Source organism: Camelus ferus, chromosome 33 (genome assembly GCF_009834535.1).
Source record: "Camelus ferus isolate YT-003-E chromosome 33, BCGSAC_Cfer_1.0, whole genome shotgun sequence".
In the NCBI taxonomy this organism is placed as follows: Eukaryota; Metazoa; Chordata; class Mammalia; order Artiodactyla; family Camelidae; genus Camelus; species Camelus ferus.
In genome coordinates, this window is record NC_045728.1 from 12,429,030 (window position 1) to 12,448,875 (window position 19,846).

The window sequence follows — 19,846 nt, forward strand, 5'->3', positions numbered from 1 at the left end:
GCCCAGCTCTGTCTGCTGCTAAAAACGGCCTCTCTAGAGTTCAGGTTTGAATGACGAGCTCTGGCAAAGTTGGCTCCAGCACGTGCCTCAAAGATCAAGTGGTTCTGACCTCTTACTCTCCAGACCTGGAAACCGAGGCCCTGATAGGGGATAACACCAGCTCAGTTGGTCACTAGTGAAATCAGAATTGGACTCAGAATTCCCAACTCCCAACCCAATGCTACTGGCAAAAGCCCTCAACGTCTTGGGTTTCAGAGGTGCCTGCTTCCAACTTTAGAATGGTCCAGGCAGGGCTGACGTTGAATGGAAGGTGTCCAAAGCCGAAGAAAACCTATCAGAGGCTGAGATGACCTGTTCCTCCCCACCTTCTCTCTTTCTGCAGTGCCCCCTCGATTTGTGGTGCAGCCCAACAACCAGGATGGCATCTATGGCAAAGCTGGTGTGCTCAACTGCTCGGTGGACGGCTACCCACCACCCAAGGTCATGTGGAAGCATGCCAAGGGTAAGCCCCTGCCAGCCAGCATCTCTAAGCACGGCCAGGGATGGGTAGGGGAGGGTGCTAATGTGACTTGGGCCTGGCCCCTACCCACAATTCCTAGACCTAGGTTCTGAGCTCTAAGGGGACCCCAGACTGTACTTGAACTGGAGGTTATCCTCAGCCACCCCTAGGGTCTGTGGACCAGGGACAGCTTTCATGCTAAATCCAAATTTCCTCTTGTCCCCATAGGTTGACCTCTCCCCCTCTCCAGCCCTAGAACTCAATATAATCCACTCTCTCTATTCCTCTCCAACTCTCCGCACCCCATCCCGGGGTCTCAGAGTCTCATTGACCCCTGCTTCTCACCAGTCAAACTATTCTGGGATCTTGATCTTTTGTGGAACCCAGCTTCATCCCAAGGATGAATTTGGTGTCTGACTAAGCCCCAGGCCAACCTATTCTCCGAGACCATGTCCATGGCTGACTCTGGGGGACCTGGAGGAGGTACCCAAAGCCCCCCGTTGTAGGATAGCTGGCCTCTTTCCCAGGCCTGACTCCTAAGGCCAGGCAACTGCCATCTGTGGGCTCCATCGTCCCTCTGTCTATTGCCAAGTGGCCCAAAGACAACTCTTTCTTCTTCTCCAAGGAATTCACCCCAAAGGAAGCTAGTGCTAAGACAGACATTGAGCTGAGGCCCCTAACTCCATCTCCCTACCTCAGATCTGGGGCAGGGTCAGACCTCTGAGAGGGTCTCTCCTATTGCCCAGGACATGGGAACTATGTGAGCCCACAGCACTTTGGAGATGCTACAAAATGGCCCTAGATCAGCAAGGGAAAGGTATCAGAGCCATTCCTTGGGGTACTGCAGTCCACCCCGGCTTGCTCGCCCCTCGCCTAGACACCAGCCCTCCTAACTGCTGCCTCCTTTCAGGGAGCGGGAACCCCCAGCAGTACCACCCAGTGCCCCTCACCGGCCGCATTCAGATCCTGCCCAACAGCTCGCTGCTGATCCGCCACATCCTGGAGGAGGACGTCGGCTTCTACCTCTGCCAGGCCAGCAACGGCGTGGGCACCGACATCAGCAAGTCCATGCTCCTCACTGTTAAGAGTGAGTCCTGCCCCCGTTCCAGCCTCCCGGCTCCCCCGATCATAGGCCAAGGTCCGTCTCTGTCCTCACCCCGCCTCGCCACTTGGCTTCCATTGTTTCCTCTTTGAAGGGGAGGCAGGAAGGATTCCTAGACAGAGGTGGGCTTGGGAACCTCTGATGGGGGATTCAAAAACACTCTCATCTAAAACAATGACCTCACTCTGAATGACCCCAGCTCACAGCACTGCAGTCATGATAAGCTCATGATTTGTTGTACCAAAGTGTCATGTGACATCCCAGTTACTTGGCTCTGTAGGTTGGCAATTCCGTCTGAATAGTCATATCAGACAGTTTATTGCTGCTATTCAATGTGCATGTGCTTGTATATAACCTGTCTGTGGCTTAGAAAGGAGGAGACCATACACAATGTAGGAGAAAGGTCTGTGGGCGGAAAACCTGGGTTCCAATTCCAGACCCACCTGATGAGCTCTCTGGCTTTGGACAAGTGACTTCACGTCCCCAGGTTCCTTTTCTCACCTGTGTTAGAGGTTCCTTCCCAGCCTACTCAGCTCACAGAATTGTCATGAATAACACAGGTACTGACTGGAAAGGGAAAGAAGCTTCAGAGGAGCCAAAAGAGCAACAAAACTCACTATAACTTGGTGTCTATGGCTTCTAAATCTCCGGACACAGAGCCAGCATCAGTGGTCTTGGAAGTCTGGAATATCCCTGAATTCTGTTAAGTCACACACAGACGTTCCTACTGGGTGAGCCTATTCCTTTATGCTCTTAGGGGTCTGTATAATGGGCCCCCAAGAATCATGTCAGGACGCTATCCGTCTGGCCCTCTGTTATGAAATGGACCACGGGCCATGGGGAACAGCAGTAAGAGCCTGAGTTATAGCATCTGACCAAGCTGATTGTGAATCTGGGCACTGTGACATGATTCCTGTGACCTGTGTAATGTACCGGATCACGTGGCCTCACTGTACCTCATTTCCCTGATATAAAAAAATGAAAGTCACAAGAGCACCTTACCTGTTATGTTTTGTAGCAAGAGTAAGTCAGATGACATGTGTAACGCAGCCAGGGTGGTATCTGGCACCCAGTGGGCCATCAGAGATTCCACCACCAGTTTTGTTTTTAACAGGAGACCCTCCAGGGTCCATGTAGGAAAGGCTGCCGAGAGCAGCGCCCAGTGTGCGGTCTGCCCGGCATCTCCCCAGAGTCCCTTCCTTTAAGAATCATAGCTTCTTTATCGCTTGCCAAACCCGTGTTCAGCTCAGCACAAGACAGGGAAGCCCCGGCGATCGATCGATGCTCTGGGAGCTCCGGGCGCCGGAATCCCCGCCCTGGGGAGCGGCTTCCCTCACACTATCAAAAAGCACTTTGTCCTTAATAAAACCAGGCAATCAATCTACATCCCTCAGCCAGGGAGAACTTTGCTAATTCTGCCTGCGTGAGGCGAGAGGAATAGTAGGCGCCTCGCCGAACTATCCTTGGTGTTTGATCCTTATCTCCCCTCTGTCAGCAGGAGAGAGAGCCCTAACTCGCAGGCTTTTTTTTTTTTTTTCCCCTGTCTTTGCTCTTTTTCTCTAAGTTAGGGGATTCCGCTGAGCAGGTGTGGCTGTGCCTGTGTGGCCTGGCGATGAGGCGGGCATGGGTGTGGGAGATGCGGTGGCCAGGAGGTGGGCTGTGTGAGAGGAGACCCGGTTCACATCAGGCTGTCCCTGATGTCCTGGGGGGTCCTGGGCAAGTCACCTCCCCTCTCCGGGCCTGCATTCTTCTGTGCCATCCTCACTTCCCAACCCACGCAGGAGCCATGAAAGCACATTGTGTAAATCCAAGGCAGCCTCGTGAACACATACAACACAAAATGACGCATGCGCACACACGCGGTCCCGGTGGCGGTGACCGCTGGCCCCTGCCTCCCCAGGGGTGATGGGAGTCTCGTGTTCCTCATCACCTGTGGGCAGAACCTGGACCTCGTTCCTTCCTCCCCCCTGCCATGTCCTCATTTCGGCTGCTTTGCCACTCTGCTCTGCTTCCTTCCATAGTAAAGCACCCACACCGCCTTCCCTACATCTGCTGCGTCTCACCAACACCTCCGGGTCATGTTTTCTCACTCACTGCAGCTCCCTCCTCCACTGCCTGTGACACAGTTTCTCCTCGCTTCTCACTGGTCGCCCCCTGCCTCACACAGCCCTCCCCCAGCGGCTGCTTTCCAGCGGTGCCCCCACCCACTCTCTGCACACTTGGGGCCTCCAAACCCTCTCCCGCGTGTGCTGCCTCAGGTGACCCTTTCCTCACACCCCCTTTCTGTCACAAACGCCCCCTTCCCCCTCTGCCTCACTCTCCCCAGTGACCTGCCAGCCATGCTAGAGGCCCCGTGCCCCTCTGAGCGCCAGCAGGAGAGGAAGAGGCAGGGCGAGGGGTATCTGAGACCTGAGGGCAATCGGTATGGAGGGCTGAGCATGGCCAGAGCCTCTGCCTGGTGTTGGAGGGTCTGACTGCTTTCCTGTAGCAGCCTGGATCATTCCACCCCGTATCTGGCTGCCAGAAGATGCTCCCGTGACACTGAGAGTGTGAGGGGGTGAGGCCTGGGTGGTCCTAACCTTTGGGAACTTCCCTGCTGCCTCCTGTTTCCTTTAGGTGGGCAACCGGCTCCAGGTAACCCACCCTCAGCTCCACATCCTTCCCCCTGCCTGCTCTGCCCTTTTCCTCCTTCATCCTCCCTCAACCTCTCCTGCCTTCCCAACTCTGACTTCAGTTGAAAGAACACAGGTAGATGGGGAAGGAGGTGCAGGACCTGGGCACGTGGGTCACCGATGGGGTTGCCAGGGCAGAGCCCTTCCTAGTCATCCCTCAGTCCATCTCAGACACCCCACACCAACAACTCTCCCCCTCACCCAGCTGCAGAGCCAGGAACAGTAAGACCTGCCATTTGCAAAACCAGCTTCCCGTCTTTCCTTGACGCCTCTAACACACTCAGGAGAATGTTGACCTGATACGGCTCCACCTTGTCAGATCTCATACTTGCATGAACTCTCAGAAGGCAAACTGACCTTAGTCTCCACTTTTGCCACATAGAAGTAAGAAGGTAGATATATCAAAGGGGGACATACATCATAAAAAGCATTCAAGTGTCGAACTGGACATTTGTGGTTGGCTTTTGTTGGGGAGTGTCTACACCATTGACCCCAACATTTTCCAATGGTAATTTAACAGATGCTCACTGAGCACTCACTAAACAGCCCATAAAGCTCTGTGGCTAAGAGCACGGACTTTAGAACCAGACAGACTTGGGTTCAAATCCCAGCTCTGCCACATGGTAGCTGTGGGTTCTTAGACAATGATGTCTATAAGCCCCCATTTCCTCCTCTGTAAGTTTAGAATTACAATGCTTTTGACTCGTTGGTAAGATTCAAGTGAGACATTCAGTTAGAGAAATTAACACAGGATCTGGCACAAAATACACATTCCATAATCATTAGCAATCATTAGTTTTAGGTGCTGAAAAATCTAGTGATGGGTGAAATGGAATTGCTCCCCCCAGGGAATTTAGAATCTTGACTGAGAGGAGCTGGACAGATACCCAAAATAACTATAATACACAAAATGGTAAGTGCCTTAAAATGCAGCAAACAAGATGATACAAAGAGAATCAGGAGTGGAGGGATCAATTTTAGTTTAGGGGGCCAACAAGGGAATGTCAAGAAAAGCTCCACCAAAGCAGTAGTTGGCAAGTAGGTCTTGAAAGATGAGAAGGAGTCTGACAAGAACCAATGGGAGCAACGGGCATTCCATTCCAGGGTGAGGACAAAGTATAGTAAGAGGGTGGAGGCAGGAAAATCCGTGCATGTCAGTAGATGAGGTGGGAACTTACAGTGTCTGGTGGAGAGGGAGGGGAGGGTGGACAGGGAGAAAAAGTGTGAGGTGCTTACGAGCTTTGGAAGCTAAATGTTTCTTTCTACGTAGTAGACATTTCTTTGACTCCTGATAATCAGGCACCAAACCAGAGTTCCAGGAGCCCAGGGGTCTGGTGGGGGCTGGGATTCCAGAGCTGGTTCTTGGAGAACTGCCATCTAGAACCTTTCCTTGGGGCCTCAGATTTCTAAGAGTTTGTTAGAGGAAGCAAAATGCTTTCCTAGTCCCTGGACACCCTTGCTGGCAACCATCGAGGCCCAATTGATCCCCACTCCTTCCTGACCCCCAGAGTGTGTTGTTGAGCCCATGATGTCCTGAGCACACAGCCCAGCCTGATACAAGTACAGCACTTGACAGTGTACAAAGCTCTTCCTATATCTTCTCTGAGAGGCTGGCAGGGAATAGTGTCCTCTCAGAGAAGGGAAGGTACCGGCTAAAAGTCATTGGGTGACATAGTCCCAGCTAGACAGGAGCTTGCCTCTGTGGACTCATGGTTTGGTAGAAAGAGCACAGACCAAGAGACAGAAGCCTGGATGCTGGTAACAGCTCCGTGACTCACTGGCTCCGTATCCGGGAGCCATCCCTTCCCGTCCCTGGGCCTCAGTTTCCTCGTCTGTACAATAAAAGATCTGGAATAGAATCCACTTGTAGCTGATCCTGAGACCCCTGCCATCTCAGACCATCTATGATTCTACCTTTGTGCGTGGTCCTTTCAGGGCACCAGACTGCCTCCCAGAGCTAGGTTGAAAAATAAATGTAATTAACAGAGGAAAATACTACATCTGTAGAGCTACCTTTTATCTCCCTTTTGAAATGTAAAGTTAAAAAAGGAAGATCATGACCAAATGAGGAGGAGGCAATCCCTCCTCCAGCTGACGTGGGGTGGGGGTGGCAGGGAATAAAGCATCTTCAAAGAGAATGCTTCACTGAGAGGCAGGTACAAAGCTGGACTGCTTAGTCCAGTGTGCAGGGGGCTGGCTGTGTCTTGATGCCACCACTGCATGGAACTTGGCAGCCCACTTGCGCCAGAGGTTCCCTGATTAGACAGGTCCTATTACATCCCCTAGACTCCCCTCCACTCTGTGAAGGCTCCAGTGGTGGAGCCAAGGCAAAGCCCGTGGCCAATTAAACCCATAAGGGCTCTTTGTTTGGTCTGAGTTTTGATTTGTTTGTTTAGCAAAATGTCAGACCAATTAAAGGCAAATCCAAGAGCCCTCCAGAGCGCACATGCAGCTGCAGAGTCACAGAACACAGGAGAGAAGAGAGGAGAAGCCAAGTGGGGGAGTGGGGGAGTGGGGGCCCACCCTGGTGGAAGGAAGCCCCAAGCCTGGCTAGACCAGGTCACCCAGCCAGTGGTTCACCATTGGTGCAGAGGTCTGGATGTAAAACCTTGGGAACACAACTGTGTATCCGATGACCTGAGATTGTCCTAATTTCAAATTTGCCCAAAGGAAACCCTTCCCTGTCAGGCAGAAGCAGCACCTCCCTTACATCTGGTGACTGGGGCTCCTGCTCTATACACAGCAGCCCAGAGCCCACACCTCCCCTTCTAGCCCACACTCAGGGTACCCAGGCAGGGAAGTCCCTGCCCCGATGCCCCAAGCTGACTTCTAGGACTTGCCAAGGCATCTTCCCCAGTCTGTCTTCCCAAGGACACCCTGCCACGAGCATGCTCTCCAGACCTGGGTGGTGGCTGTTTGCAGGGGGAGCTGAACATGTGGATTGGGATGTCCACACGTGTATTTGTAAGCCTCTCAGCTCACAGGAGGAAACTGAGGCCCCAAGAGGCCCAACCCACAAAGCAGTCACCACCTCTCCACCCTCACCCCCAGTCAGTCCCCAAGACCATGAGCACGCACGAGCTTCCAGGTGGGTCTGGGCTCTAAGGCATCATTCAAGGCTTGCTGTGTTCAGCTCCAGCAGGTCTAGCTATGAATAACAAAATTCCACTCGTCATACTTGCCAACCAAGGAAAGTGTGCCAGTAAACATTTGAACTATCACTGAGCACCTCTGTTTACTAGATCAAAAAACACAGACAGACAGCCAAAGCAGTGCCTCCAGCCCCTGCCCAAAGTGGGGAGCCCAGAACTGCTCCCCCAGTCAACGATCAATGCCCCTCTGAATCACAGGGGGAGGAATAAATGGTCAGATCAGTCAAGCCATAAACGCGTAATTCCTAAGTAGCCCCTCTGTGCCCAGCATGGGGTCAAGGTCTGAGAGAGAAGGGCAAGATGAAGTCAAGTTCACTGCCCTCAGGGAACTTACAGGCTCGTTAGGAAGCTGGAACTAACCTTCGGGAAACCAGGCAAGATCACACGCTAAAAATTTTGGCTCTACACGTGCAGTGTTGGGTTTGAGAAGGAAAAACCTGGTGTGGACGGACATGGTCAGACAGAGCTTTCTAGAGGAGAGGGACTCGGAGGAAGCCTTAGGAATAGGCAGGGCTCGGATAGGCAAAGGGAAGAAAGTTGGGCAGGCAGGTGGGAGGAACAGGAGGAGCCAAGACACTGGGGTCGGAAATCCATGTGGGAGGCAGTGAGGAGGACGTCTGCTGGGAGAGCAAGGGGGTGAGGTGGGATGGATCAAGGCATCAAAGTCTGGCTATGATACTAGGACCCTGAGCAGGGAGTTAGAGAAAAGGGGGAGCCTAAGAGTCATTGAGAAGGAACAGGGGATGGCAGGTCGTGTTGTCTCCTTCTGTGTCTGAAAGGATTCTGATGTTCAGGGTCATTTCGGAGCGGAGTGTTCTCTCATCTCGAAGACAAGGACGAAAATACGACCTCGTAGGGTCGACGGGGGTGGATTTCATGAAATCATTCATGTAGAGCATTCACCAGGGTGCATGGCACATCATAAGCATTCAATAAACATTAGCTATTTTAATTATTACTAACATTTTCCCGATATTCTGGGGAAAGTAGAAGACCAGAGGCAGGAGAGAACCAGGTCCCACCCCCGTTAGAGGGTACTAACCCCAGCTCCCAACCCCTGGCCAAGGAGCCAAGAGAGGACCAACGGATCCACTTTATGGGTGGAGAAAGGAAGGCCTGGCGAGCTAGAGTGTCAGCCAGGCCCACCCTGCGGCAGATATGGGGCTCCAGTCCGGGTCTCAAAGGTGCTGCCGTTCTCCGTGACCAGCACCCCAACCCCCTTCATACACACACTGCTTGCCAGCTCTGCTCCCCTTGTAAACGGGCAGTGGACAGCTCAGGTCCCTGGGCCCCCGGCTCCCTGGCACCTCCCCACCAGCTCTCAGAGCTGAGGCTGATTGCTTCCATGCAATTTGAATTAATCTCATGCTTCAGGTGGAGCTTGGCTAATCAGGGGCGACAAGAAGCCGAAGTGGGTGCAATCAAATTAACAACGCTAGGCCCTGGCTCTTTAAGAAGGGAAAAACAAAGCCGGCACCAGAAGGCTCCCCCCCAACCAGCCCTTCCCAGGGGAAGCCTGGAGCCGCTGCCAGGGCTGAGCACAGAGCTTCTCCCGCGGCTGCCACACCCCAGGCAGACCACCCCACACGCCAACAATGCCCGTTTGTGGAGGCTTATCTCACACCGCCAAACAGGGCTTCTGTTCTTGTCAGGATCTTGTTAACATGGAGCAGGGACACAAGCCTTTCGGAGGAGGGAGGGGAGTGGGCTGGGTTCGGGGGAGGGAGGGGCCCACGCACCTCAAATGGGTCCATGTAATCCATTCAGAAACAAAAGGAGACAAGAGCCTCTGAGCCAGGAAGCCCCCTTCTCCCCTGGCAAGGTGGGTTTGCAGAGCTCTCTAGGGTGTGTGCTGTCCCCTGGAAAAGCTTCTCCAAAAGCAAGGAGGAGGACGTCCAGAAAAGCATTTTTGTGTGCCCAGAGAGAGCATCCTTTTAGCAAAAAAACTCTGAGACTCCTGGAGAGACTTCAGTTAGACTCTCAGAGGGACTTCCTGAGAAGGTCAGGTCTCGCCTTGGGATTGGTAAAGAACATCACGACTTTGCTGCTCTTCTTCCAACCTTATTGGCTTTGAGGTCATCTTGCTTGAGCTAGAGGAAGGACCAGAGGGGCATCCGCAAGGGTTGGGGGTGGAAGAGGAGGGTCATCCTGCCCTATAGTTCTTCCCTCAGACTCTGTGAGATGCTCTCAACCCCTCCCCCAAGCCCATCACCTAAAAGAGCAGAACAGCCTTACCCCTCGCTGTCCGGGTTCCCAGACCCATCTGCTTTCCCCCAAGTCTGGCTGTATTTCTATTCAGAGAAGCTGGGCTCTTTGCACCCCCATTCTGCTCCCCTGCCCACCATCCTTCTCAGACCAGCGTCACATCACAGGTAAAACTACAGATGCCCTCAATCCTGGCTCTGCTGCTTATTAACTCTGTGGCCTCAGTTTCCCCATCTGTAAAGTGGAAATAAAAATAGGGTTGTTGTGAAGATTGAGTTACCGTGTGTAAAAGAATACAGAATAGTGCCCAGCACAGAGTAAGCCCTGCAAGGATTATAATATACTTTTGCCCACGAATGGAGTTAAAAAGTGCCCCAAGCTTCCTTTTGGAAATAACATTCCATGCCCCTTTCCCATTATATCAGGCCTCTCCCAGCAGCTGGTGGCATTCCCGTCCATCTTCTTCCACATCCTCCTTCCCACACACACACTGCGCCTCTCCTTTGGGTATTCATAACTGCATTTTCCCTCCCTGGTGACTCGGGGACTGTCAGAAACACCAGCTGAGCTCTCATCACCAGCAGGAGGAGAGGGAGGGAGACGGAGACAGAGAAGTCCTGACTCACCACCCCCCTAACCCCTGCCCCAAGCCCCGCCGACCCTAGACTGGCCTCCTGGCCCGGCCCAGCTCTACCCCAGTTTTCAGCCAACTTCTGCACTCCCCTCAGAATCCCTCCACACCGTGTCATCCCCACCCAGCTTCTCACTCCTGGGACAAAGCCCGGGATGGAAGAACAACCCACCAGGCAGGAGAAAGCTGGATGAAACCAGAGGAAAGGACGCCAGTGAATTATCAGCAAACCTTGGGGCTTCGTCATCTTCCTGTGGTTCTCCAGCTGTGTGACTTTAGACAAACCACTTAGCCTCTCTGAGGCTCCGTTTCCTCACTGGTACTCTGGGGGCTAAAAGCTCCCGGACCACTTCCTTAACAAGAAGGAAGCTCCTGATAAAGGGTGTGCTGGTGCTGTGTAAGCTGCAAGGAGCAGCTTATGAGGTGGGACCCCAGAGAAGGGGGAAGAATGAGTAAGGGAGGGACCAAGTAGGTGCAGAATTTATCACCCCCGCGGCAGGATCTAGGGGCCCTAGAACTCCATCCCCAAGCCTGGGGGTTGGTCTGAAAGTCTGTGGATGCTAGGGGGTGAGCAAGGAAGCAGAGTTGTCTCGTGGTGTTTTAAAAAAATCTATCAGCCTCTCACATCAAATTAAAATGTAAATAGCAGCTGGTCCGGGCAGGACCTGGGGGTGACAGGAGCTGGCCTGCGTGTAATTTCACAGACAGGAACCGGTTACATCGGATTCTGACAACTGTCTTGTTTCTGAAATTGATTTCCTCTCCCCTCGGCTTACTGCCCCAGGAGGGCCCGGCAGCGAAGGGAGGGGGGTGGTTCCACTGGCCAGTACCCATCTCTTCTCTGTGACTCCTGCCAATAAGGCCCCATCAGAACCAGGAGGAGGAAATCTGAGACTTCTACAGGGCTGTAAGGCTGTGGCCTGAGCACCCCCGGTGAAGCCCCTCCCTTTCACTGGAGTGAATCTGACTGTGGACCAGGACAGGCTGCCCAGGGACCCTGGGGGAGCAAGACAGGCACCCAGGGCTTGGGAGCCGGCCTTCTTTCCACAAGTGCACGCGAAGTCCTGAGCGGGGATGCTTTTCCCCTGGAGAGGTTTCCAGTCAGACAAGGAGCCAGGGATGCTGCAGTATGACACTTGCCGTGCTGGGGGTGCTCGATGCCCAGAGGAGGGGCATCTGCAGTGACGGGGGTGTCAGGAGTCATCAGGAAGCCTCTTGGGCTTCTACCAGGCTTCACCCCAATTTGGCTGCTGTGCAGACTGACACTGTACCTGGCACTGAGGTTGTAAAGCTTTGAATAAGACTGGCCCAGCTCACCCCAGGACCCCAGGGAAAAGCCTGCTCTCCCCACCTGAAGAAGCTGTGTTGGAAGGAGCTATGTATTAAGGGGCAGCTCACCCACTTGGGTCTCCCTGATGCCCTTAAGCTCAGCCCCTCCCTGTTCCCAAGTCCCCAGAGAATCTCCCACTGCATCCCTCTTTGTAAAAAGAAATTAGGTTTCCCTGGCTGTTAATTGAATTACACTGCAGGGAAGCAGAGAAGTTGTGTCTCATTAAAGCCTCCTGTGTCCTCCTGGAGCACTGTGTTGCCTTTGTGGCTGCTATCAGCTCTGGTCACGCAGAGCTCAGCCCTGTGCGTACAACCTCCTCTCCCTCCCCGGCTCCCCTTCCTGTATCCCTAAAGCTGCAGTCCCTGATGCCTGCCCTAGGAGTGGCCTGCTGAGGCTGCCCACCGCAGAGCAGTCACAGCGTTTTGGTGACAGCCAAATTCCACTTCCCAAAGCCAGATACTGTGTGCACATGTGGCAGACAGTGAGAGGTGGCCTGCCCCTGCAACCACAGTAGCACAGGCTTGAAGAGGGAAGCACTGCCTTCCGGAAGTCTCAGTTTCCTCATCTGAAAAGTGGAGATAGTAAGACTTACTTCTCACAGCTGTTGTTAGGGGAGGTCAGTGAGCAATGAACCAAGGGGCCAAAGCATCCAGTGATTGCCTGCTCCATCAGAGCATCACGGCCACAGGGAGGCCATGGCACTGAGTCAAGAAATACATCAGGACCCAGGCTTTGGAGCTGGAGGATAATAACAGTACCTCCCCCACATGACTTTATTCATGAAAAGTACTAGAATACTGCCAGCACGTGGTACACAGTCAGTTCCCAGTAAAAAGTAACCATAAAAGTGTGTGTGAGTGTGTAGCAGGATCGTGCACTTACGTAATGCAAGACTGTGAGTAGGTGCGTGTTAGACAATCACATCAGGATACTGACATGCAATTGACAATTGCATCAGGTTACATGTGTGACACCACATGTGAGTTTACAGTAAGGATACCAGAGTGCAGGCTGTGAGGGTGTGTCTGTGTGTGTGTGTGTGTGTGTGTGTGTGTGTGTTTATCTGTGCTTCTGCAGGTGACTGCACATGAACATCTCTAGGGAATTCTTGGGATCTGCCTTCAACCCAGAAAGTGCTCTGGGGCGCAGCTGGGTCTCAGTGCAGTGAGGGTTCAGTCATGTTTACTGCTGCGATTCAGTGGAGCTGAGACCTTGTGGAATAATACCCAGATTTCTTGAGGAGCCGCTACACGGCAGGCACTTTATATAGATGGACTGTTTGCCCCCATAATGACTCTGCAGGGTCAACAGCCATATCTTCGCATCACAGAGAATGAGCCTGAGGCTCAGAGAAGTCAAGTAGACTGTCTTGAAGACCACACAGCTGGTAGAGACGAAGGTAGAACTCACATCTGTCTGGCCTCCAAGCTCTTCAAGCTGGGTGGGGTCCACAGAAGCAATCTCCTCTTCTTCACAGATGGGCTTCCCTGAACCTGCTGTGACAACATCGGGTTGTGCCACGTGGTGCTCATTGCCATAACAGTGGTGAAGGGAGCCCACCCCTATCCCCAGGTGTGGTTATTACTCGGGGCTGAAGGACCAAGTGGGCTCTTGAGGTCCTGTTGTCTCTGGTTTTCCCTGTGTCTGTCTCTTCAAACAAACCTGATTGGGAAGACTCTGTGAGGTGGGACGGGCACGTATGGATGCACAAGTTGTGCACTGCTCAAACGTACATAGCCTAAGGGGCAAGTGGAGCCTGGGCCCCAGTCTCTGCTCCCCTGGCACCATGTTGCATCCTGCCAGAGGGGTGCCTTTATAACTACACACAGGCCCTGGACAGGCTGATCAGTCCTACCTGGAGAGCAAACAGGGGTGAGCTGCAGATTTCTCACTCTGGAGCAGAGCTTTGAAGTTCTCCTACCAAAGAAAGACTCTTCCTTTCCTCTCCCTTCCTTAGAACTCTGAACTATGCTGAGGCTTGACCCTGTTATCATCCCCCTTGTGCATGCACACATGCATGCATACACACATGCACACACACATGCACACGCATGCACACACATACACACACCTCGATATGAACATCTCCCAGCTCCTCTGTGGCTTTAGCAGCAGCCCCTTGGGAACAAGGACTCCTCTTCCCCAGGAAGGCCTCAGGGCTCAGGCCCCCCAGGGGTGCTGGGCCCCAGTCTCTGACCAACTGGGGATCAGTGGGGAGAGTAGAAACAGCCCACGTGCCCCTCCCTCCCACACCCCCTCATTTCAATCCTCTAGGAAAAATGGAGACTTCTGCAATGCAAGGCCCGACTTGTTGATGTAAAATCTTACTCTATATTCCACCCAGGTTTATACGAGTGAATTATGCAAATCTTTGATGGAAAAATATTCCTCCGCACATCCTTGAGAGTGTAAAACCTTAGTCAATAATTCATACTCGCATGTCTCTGACTGCAGGCTTTTTCTTCATTATAACTTGCACCTCATTATTTGTCTTCTGCGTTTTATTGTATATCCTGGTGTAATGCCGTGCATTATAAAATTTATCTGCTTCATTATTTGATGAGCCGGTGCTAGGGATTGTGCTGAGATGTTGGTGCAGGGGCCGGGAGCCAGGACTGCCCTTAGTATCACGTCCCACACGACAGAAGACAGTAGGAATGGCTGGCGGCATGGTGACTTCAGGGATGCCAGAAACCACCCTTCATCCCCCACTCCTGTTCGCCTCCTGACCCACTGACTGGCATCTCAGGCTGCACCATTACAGCCCCAGGCCTTCCTTCCTTTCTCCAAAGGCTTATTTGTCCTTAGAAGTACAATGACCCTGGAGAGTTTGCTGAGAAGAATGTTGTCTGAGAAGGTGTTTAAAACTGGAGGGGAAGGGAAATCCAGAGGACCCTAGGAGGGGAAGAAAGGGGCAGCCACTGAAGTGGAGCAGGGACGTGGTACCCAGAGGGGAGCCCCTGGGGTAAGGAGTATGAAAGAAGAGAAGACAGAGCATCCTCTTGTCCCACGTCCAAGCAGGCTGAGGGGGATATGGCGAGCCAGTGAGCCGGGTCTCGGCTCTGCAGAACTCAACGTGAGGAGGCGTCCTCCCCGCAACAGCAGGTGGGGAATGCAGTCTGATTCTTACAGGCACCACAGCGCCCCCCAGCGTGTGTACTCCAGGATGGCTCATGGGCACTCCCACAACAAGAGCACTGGGGACCTGCACTCTGAAAGGCAAGGTTTCCCAGGAAGGTGGTGAGGGAAAGGCAAGGGCAAGGACAGTTTCCCAGCTGCATCAGACCCGGTGTAGGTCTCTGGGAACTGCCCTGCACATCGCTGCCTCTGGGCCTTTGCTCCAGCAGGTTCCAGCGCCCCGGGTGCCCTTTCCTCCACTCTCCCTGTTTGCATCCTGCCCCGTCAGGCACTGAGCCCCTCTCCTAGCACAGAACTCGGCAGTCATTCCTGGAATGGCTATTTTGTTGTCTGTTCTCACTACTGCAAAGAAACTCCCTGGGACGGGGTTTGTCCCGCTCACTGTTGGTTCCAGAGCCCAGCATGAGGCCCAGTATGTAGTAGGTGTGCAGTCAGTGCTGGCTGAATGGCTGGCTGATGCCTCCCCAGACACCCCTCCGCCAAAGTTAGTTTCTCCTGCTACCTCTGTGAAACACACTCATCAGATTTTGCTCATTTTCATGTTGCTCAAGCAAGTCTCAACCTCCTCCTCCCCTTCCCCAACTCCCAGGAGGGCAAGGACCCCATCTCATGTCATGTGTATCCCCCAGCCTGGCACCGTGCCGTGTACTGGCATAGGTGCTGGACACGTGTTTGTTGAGTTGATGAAAGAGAAAGGGGACAGAATTTGACTGGCAGTAGAGACCGTCTTTCCCTCTGCCCCTCCCCTCCCCCTGCTGCTGGCCACAGTGCTCAGGCCTGCGGTGGGTCAGGACTGAGACACCTCTTGTCCGGGCAGTGGGAGGGCTCTCCTGATGGCTAGCCAGGGCCTTGGCTGTCCCATGACGATTTTCTCAGGTGAGTGGTGGGCAGGGGGAGGGAGCTATTGGTGCACTTGAAGGAGCTTAATTATGGTGCTGCTCGCCAGGGTTTTCCGTTGCATTTTGTTTGGAAGAGCAGGGGAGTTTCTCAGCTGTTTGGGAGGGCCCTGCTGCCTAGAAGCAGGGGGTAAACCAGCTGACTGCTGTGGAAGAAAGAGCTTGAGCCTGGACACAAAGCAGAGGCCCCAGCGTTTTAGAGCAGTGCTTGCAACCTGGGGTCCACAGAGGTCCATGCATCCAACTCAAGGGGTCCATGAATTTGGGCGGGGGTAAAATGGCATCTTGGGTTTTTTTCACTAACTTCTAGTTGAGATTTAGTACTTCTTCCATTTTGAACATAAGCAACAAGCCACAGCAGTAGCAGTACCTGTGACTATGCCCAATAGGTATTTTCATCACAGCTGTTGCAGAATATCTCACAATACGTTTATGCTCATCACTGCTACAAAATTGTTCTCATGTGGCCCGGCAATAGGTCTTATGTCATAAGGAGTAATAAAGAACATATATTATAATGTGATATGCTATATCAAAAGCTTGCTTTTGAGTGTTAATATTTGTACGACCATACTTCCATATATCTGGTTTCCTTTGTCATTCTATGTATGTTATGCATTTTAAAAGATTCTGAAAAGGGGTCCATGGGATATCAGAACCCCTGGTGAAAAGAGAGGCTACTCCCGCCATGATGGGCAGGGAAGAAAGGGGACAGGCAAGGGGGTTTTCTGTATCCCACCCCCAGCGGGTATTAGACCCTTTCTCTGGGGCTGAGATGCTCTGCTGGAGGGGCAGCAGGGGCGGGGCCTCCGTGCTGGGCACCTGCCCCTCCACTGCCCAGCCTCCCGCCCTCACTGGGACCTCCTGCGCCTCCTCTCCTCCCCAGTCCCGGCCATGATTACCTCCCACCCCAACACCACCATCGCCATCAAGGGCCATGCCAAGGAGCTCAACTGCACCGCGCGGGGAGAGCGGCCCATCATCATCCGCTGGGAGAAGGGGGACACGGTCATCGACCCGGACCGTGTCATGCGGTATGCCATCGCCACCAAGGACAACGGCGACGAGGTTGTCTCCACGCTGAAGGTGAGCACCCACGGCCCCGTCTCAGGGGGACCACGACTCTCAGAAAGTAGGGGGCTGGCAACTATTACATCTATAGCCGATGGAGGTAAACAGGGAGTCTGGGAACCCCTCTCCCACCCCAAAAAGTACCTTCCCTTTCCTACCCATTTCCCTTCTCCATCCAGGAACCTCTGCCTTAGAGCACCACTCTATCTTCTTTCTGACAACCCCACAGCCATTAAATGTGTGGGCCCCTCAGACCCTCCCTCCTGGGACCCCTCAGCTCCTCCCTTCCTCCTGGACCCCTCAGCCCCTCCCTTCCTCCTGGAACCCTCAGCCCCACCCTTCCTCCTGGGACCCCCTCAGCCCCGCCCTTCCTCCTGGACCCCTCAGCCCCACCCTTCCTCTTGGACCCCTCCACCCTTCCCTTCCTCCTGGGACTGCCTTAAGCATCTCCCTGCATGGACTCTTCTGCACCTTCATTCACTCTTTGAACTTTCTGTGAAGAGGATCCCTTGACAAACCCCTGGTGGATTCCCTCCCAGAAGAAGGTGGCCTTGCTGATGCCCCCTAGATGGGCCCCCTTCAGCAAACTGGCTCTAAAAGTCTCTCCCCATTTCCTCCCTCTCTCCCTGCCCTCTGCCCCTGCTGGCCACCTCCCAGCTCAAGCCTGCTGACCGTGGGGACTCTGTGTTCTTCAGCTGCCATGCCATCAACTCATATGGAGAGGACCGGGGCTTGATTCAACTCACTGTGCAAGGTACCTCACCTGCCCCACATTTCCAGCCCCTGCCCCAGGGACCCCAGGTCTCACTGCCAACCCCCTCAAGAGCAGGGACACCACCCACACCTGGTGGAGGCTGACAGGAAACAGCTCTGGGGAAAAGCCTCTGTATGTGCTCCCTCCTGCGCAGAGTGAGGTGATAGCGTTCTTCCAGGCACATGACAGACAGCGAGGTTTGCAATGGCTGTGGTCCCTGTAGAGCACACTGCTGCTCCCACCAGTGGGGGGCCTGGGTTTGTGGGGCCAGGCCCCAGAGGAGGTGTGGGAAGGGAAAGTCAAGCTGGGAAAAGTTGGGAATTCTGCATGGGGGAAAGCAGCTCTGAGGTGGAAAGGGGCCAAGGAAGAGACGGGAATAGAGCAGGAACCAAGCAGGCCCCCCTCTGCCTCTGAGCCCTGCTGACTGGCTCCCACCCCCACCCCCATCCCCATCCTGCCTTGCGTGAACTCCGGGGTTCCAGGGCCCTTGGGTAGACCACAGGTGACACCAATACCCCCAGGGGAGGTCCCTGGTCCTTTGTGGGGGTCAGCAGGAGGCCAAGCTTTCTGCTGCCATCCTCACTGCTGCCCCCTTCCCCTGCCACATCTCAGAGCCCCCCGACCCCCCAGAGCTGGAGATCCGGGAGGTGAAGGCCCGGAGTATGAACCTGCGCTGGACCCAGCGATTCGACGGGAACAGCATCATCACGGGCTTTGACATTGAATACAAGAACAAATCAGGTGGGTGAGGGGCGGGCCCGCTGTGGCCCCTGGCACCGCGTGCCCGAACATGCCCCTCTGGGGGGACAGCCCCTGGGCCGCAGGGCTGCCCATCTAAGGCGGACACACTGACATCTACCAGTGCAGAAGCTCCTGTGTCTTCCAAACGGAGGGAATTGGCCTGGCTAGGAACCCGAGGGCAGATGGAGGGACCCCCAGCTGATGGGGAGGGAGTATCAGCCCCTTTTTCTCAGGACTATGCGTGGGCAGGTCCACAGGGTGGTCTGATTAAAAGCAATTTAAAGGCCCTGAGCCAGGGACTATGGGCTGTATCTGTGGGGCCACAGACATCACAGGTTTAACTGGGTCATCTAGGCACTCCTGGTTTGGGATAATGGGGATGCTTGAAGGTCAGAGAGCTGGTTCTTGCCAAGAGTGGGTCACTTGGGGTTGGTAATCCCTGGAAAAGCTTAGATCTAGCTTCTTCCTCTTAGAAGCCCTACCAGACCCCTCCCTTGGGACCCTAACTAGCGTCTGTGAGGCTGCTCGCCACCATAAAGCACTGTGGAGCAGAGTAAACAATGAGACCCAGGGACCCACAGTCAGGTGGCAGGAATGGCAAGGAGGGAGCCTCAGAGGGATTAAGAGGCCTGGAGTGGACCAAGCCAAAAAAGAACCATAGGCAATCATGCTTGTGTCTGTGTGACTGTCTCTAGACGGTACATGAGGAACAGGTGACAGAGGGCTGCCCCTGAGAGGGCATCTGGGTGGCTGCCACCAGGAGTGAGGGAATGAGAAACATATTTCCCCTCTGAATTCTTTCCTACCTTCAGAATTCAAGACCATAAGCCCATATAAGCTTTTCAAAGTAATTTTAAAATAAAACACAGAAGAAAAGTCTGGAGAACTCAACCCTCTCCAGCCCCCCTCCCCCCACCAACTCCAATGCATCTTTCAGGTCTTACCATTGATCCAAGGTTTTGTTTTCCTCAGAAGCCTTCCAGACCCTTCCTTTCTTCCATAGTACAGTACATGGTCATTGGCCAGCTGGCTGTCCTCTCCTCTAGCTCGACCGAGTCCTAGTCCCTGCTGCTTTCCCAGCACCCAGCCCGGAATCCACAGCAAAGCTCAGAGCTGTGTTCCTACTCTGTCCAGGGCACTGCGTTCATCACCCTTGATACGGATTTTTACAGGGAGGAGCCCTGCCCTCAGAAGTTTACAGTCTGGTTGGGGAGAAAAGTCCACTTGTAGCCAGCCACTCAGGAGGTCACCCTCAGTGCAGGACGAAGGCTGCAGAGAGAAGGAGGGGTCATCAGGGAAGCACCTCTTTGGTCCCTGTCGACATTGCATTGAGCTGGGAGAAGGTTGAAAGGTAATCGGCTTAGATTCAGGGCAGGGGGAAGGGGCAGCCCTAGCAAGGAGCCCTGTGCTCCAGGCAGCAGCATGTCTAGCAGAGCGTTCACAGTCCAGTTCCAGGGCAATTAGATTAAAAAGTGCTCAGGACTCCAGGTTGGGAGGGGGCCTGAGGGCTGAGCTTTTACTTTGTTGGGAGGGTCATTGAAAGCCACTTACAATGTCTGAGGTCCCAGAGAGAGACTTAGGCTACATGGCACCTTGGAAAGATTCAGCTGGCGTCAACGGGGAGGAGGGGTATACAGGAGGTGAGCAAGTGAGCG

The 19,846-nt window shown here is 53.8% G+C and overlaps 1 protein-coding gene across 1 annotated transcript in view; it reads left to right on the plus strand.

The window, feature by feature from the left end:
* Positions 1 to 19,846, plus strand: part of DSCAML1 (DS cell adhesion molecule like 1) — a 314,658-nt gene that overhangs the window by 251,252 nt on the left and 43,560 nt on the right. Inside the window, exons 10-14 of the mRNA XM_032472451.1 lie at positions 383 to 502; positions 1,410 to 1,586; positions 16,512 to 16,711; positions 17,354 to 17,450; positions 18,063 to 18,191. Of these exons, the coding sequence (XP_032328342.1) occupies positions 383 to 502; positions 1,410 to 1,586; positions 16,512 to 16,711; positions 17,354 to 17,450; positions 18,063 to 18,191 (723 nt within the window). The remainder of the gene's footprint in view (positions 1 to 382; positions 503 to 1,409; positions 1,587 to 16,511; positions 16,712 to 17,353; positions 17,451 to 18,062; positions 18,192 to 19,846) is intronic.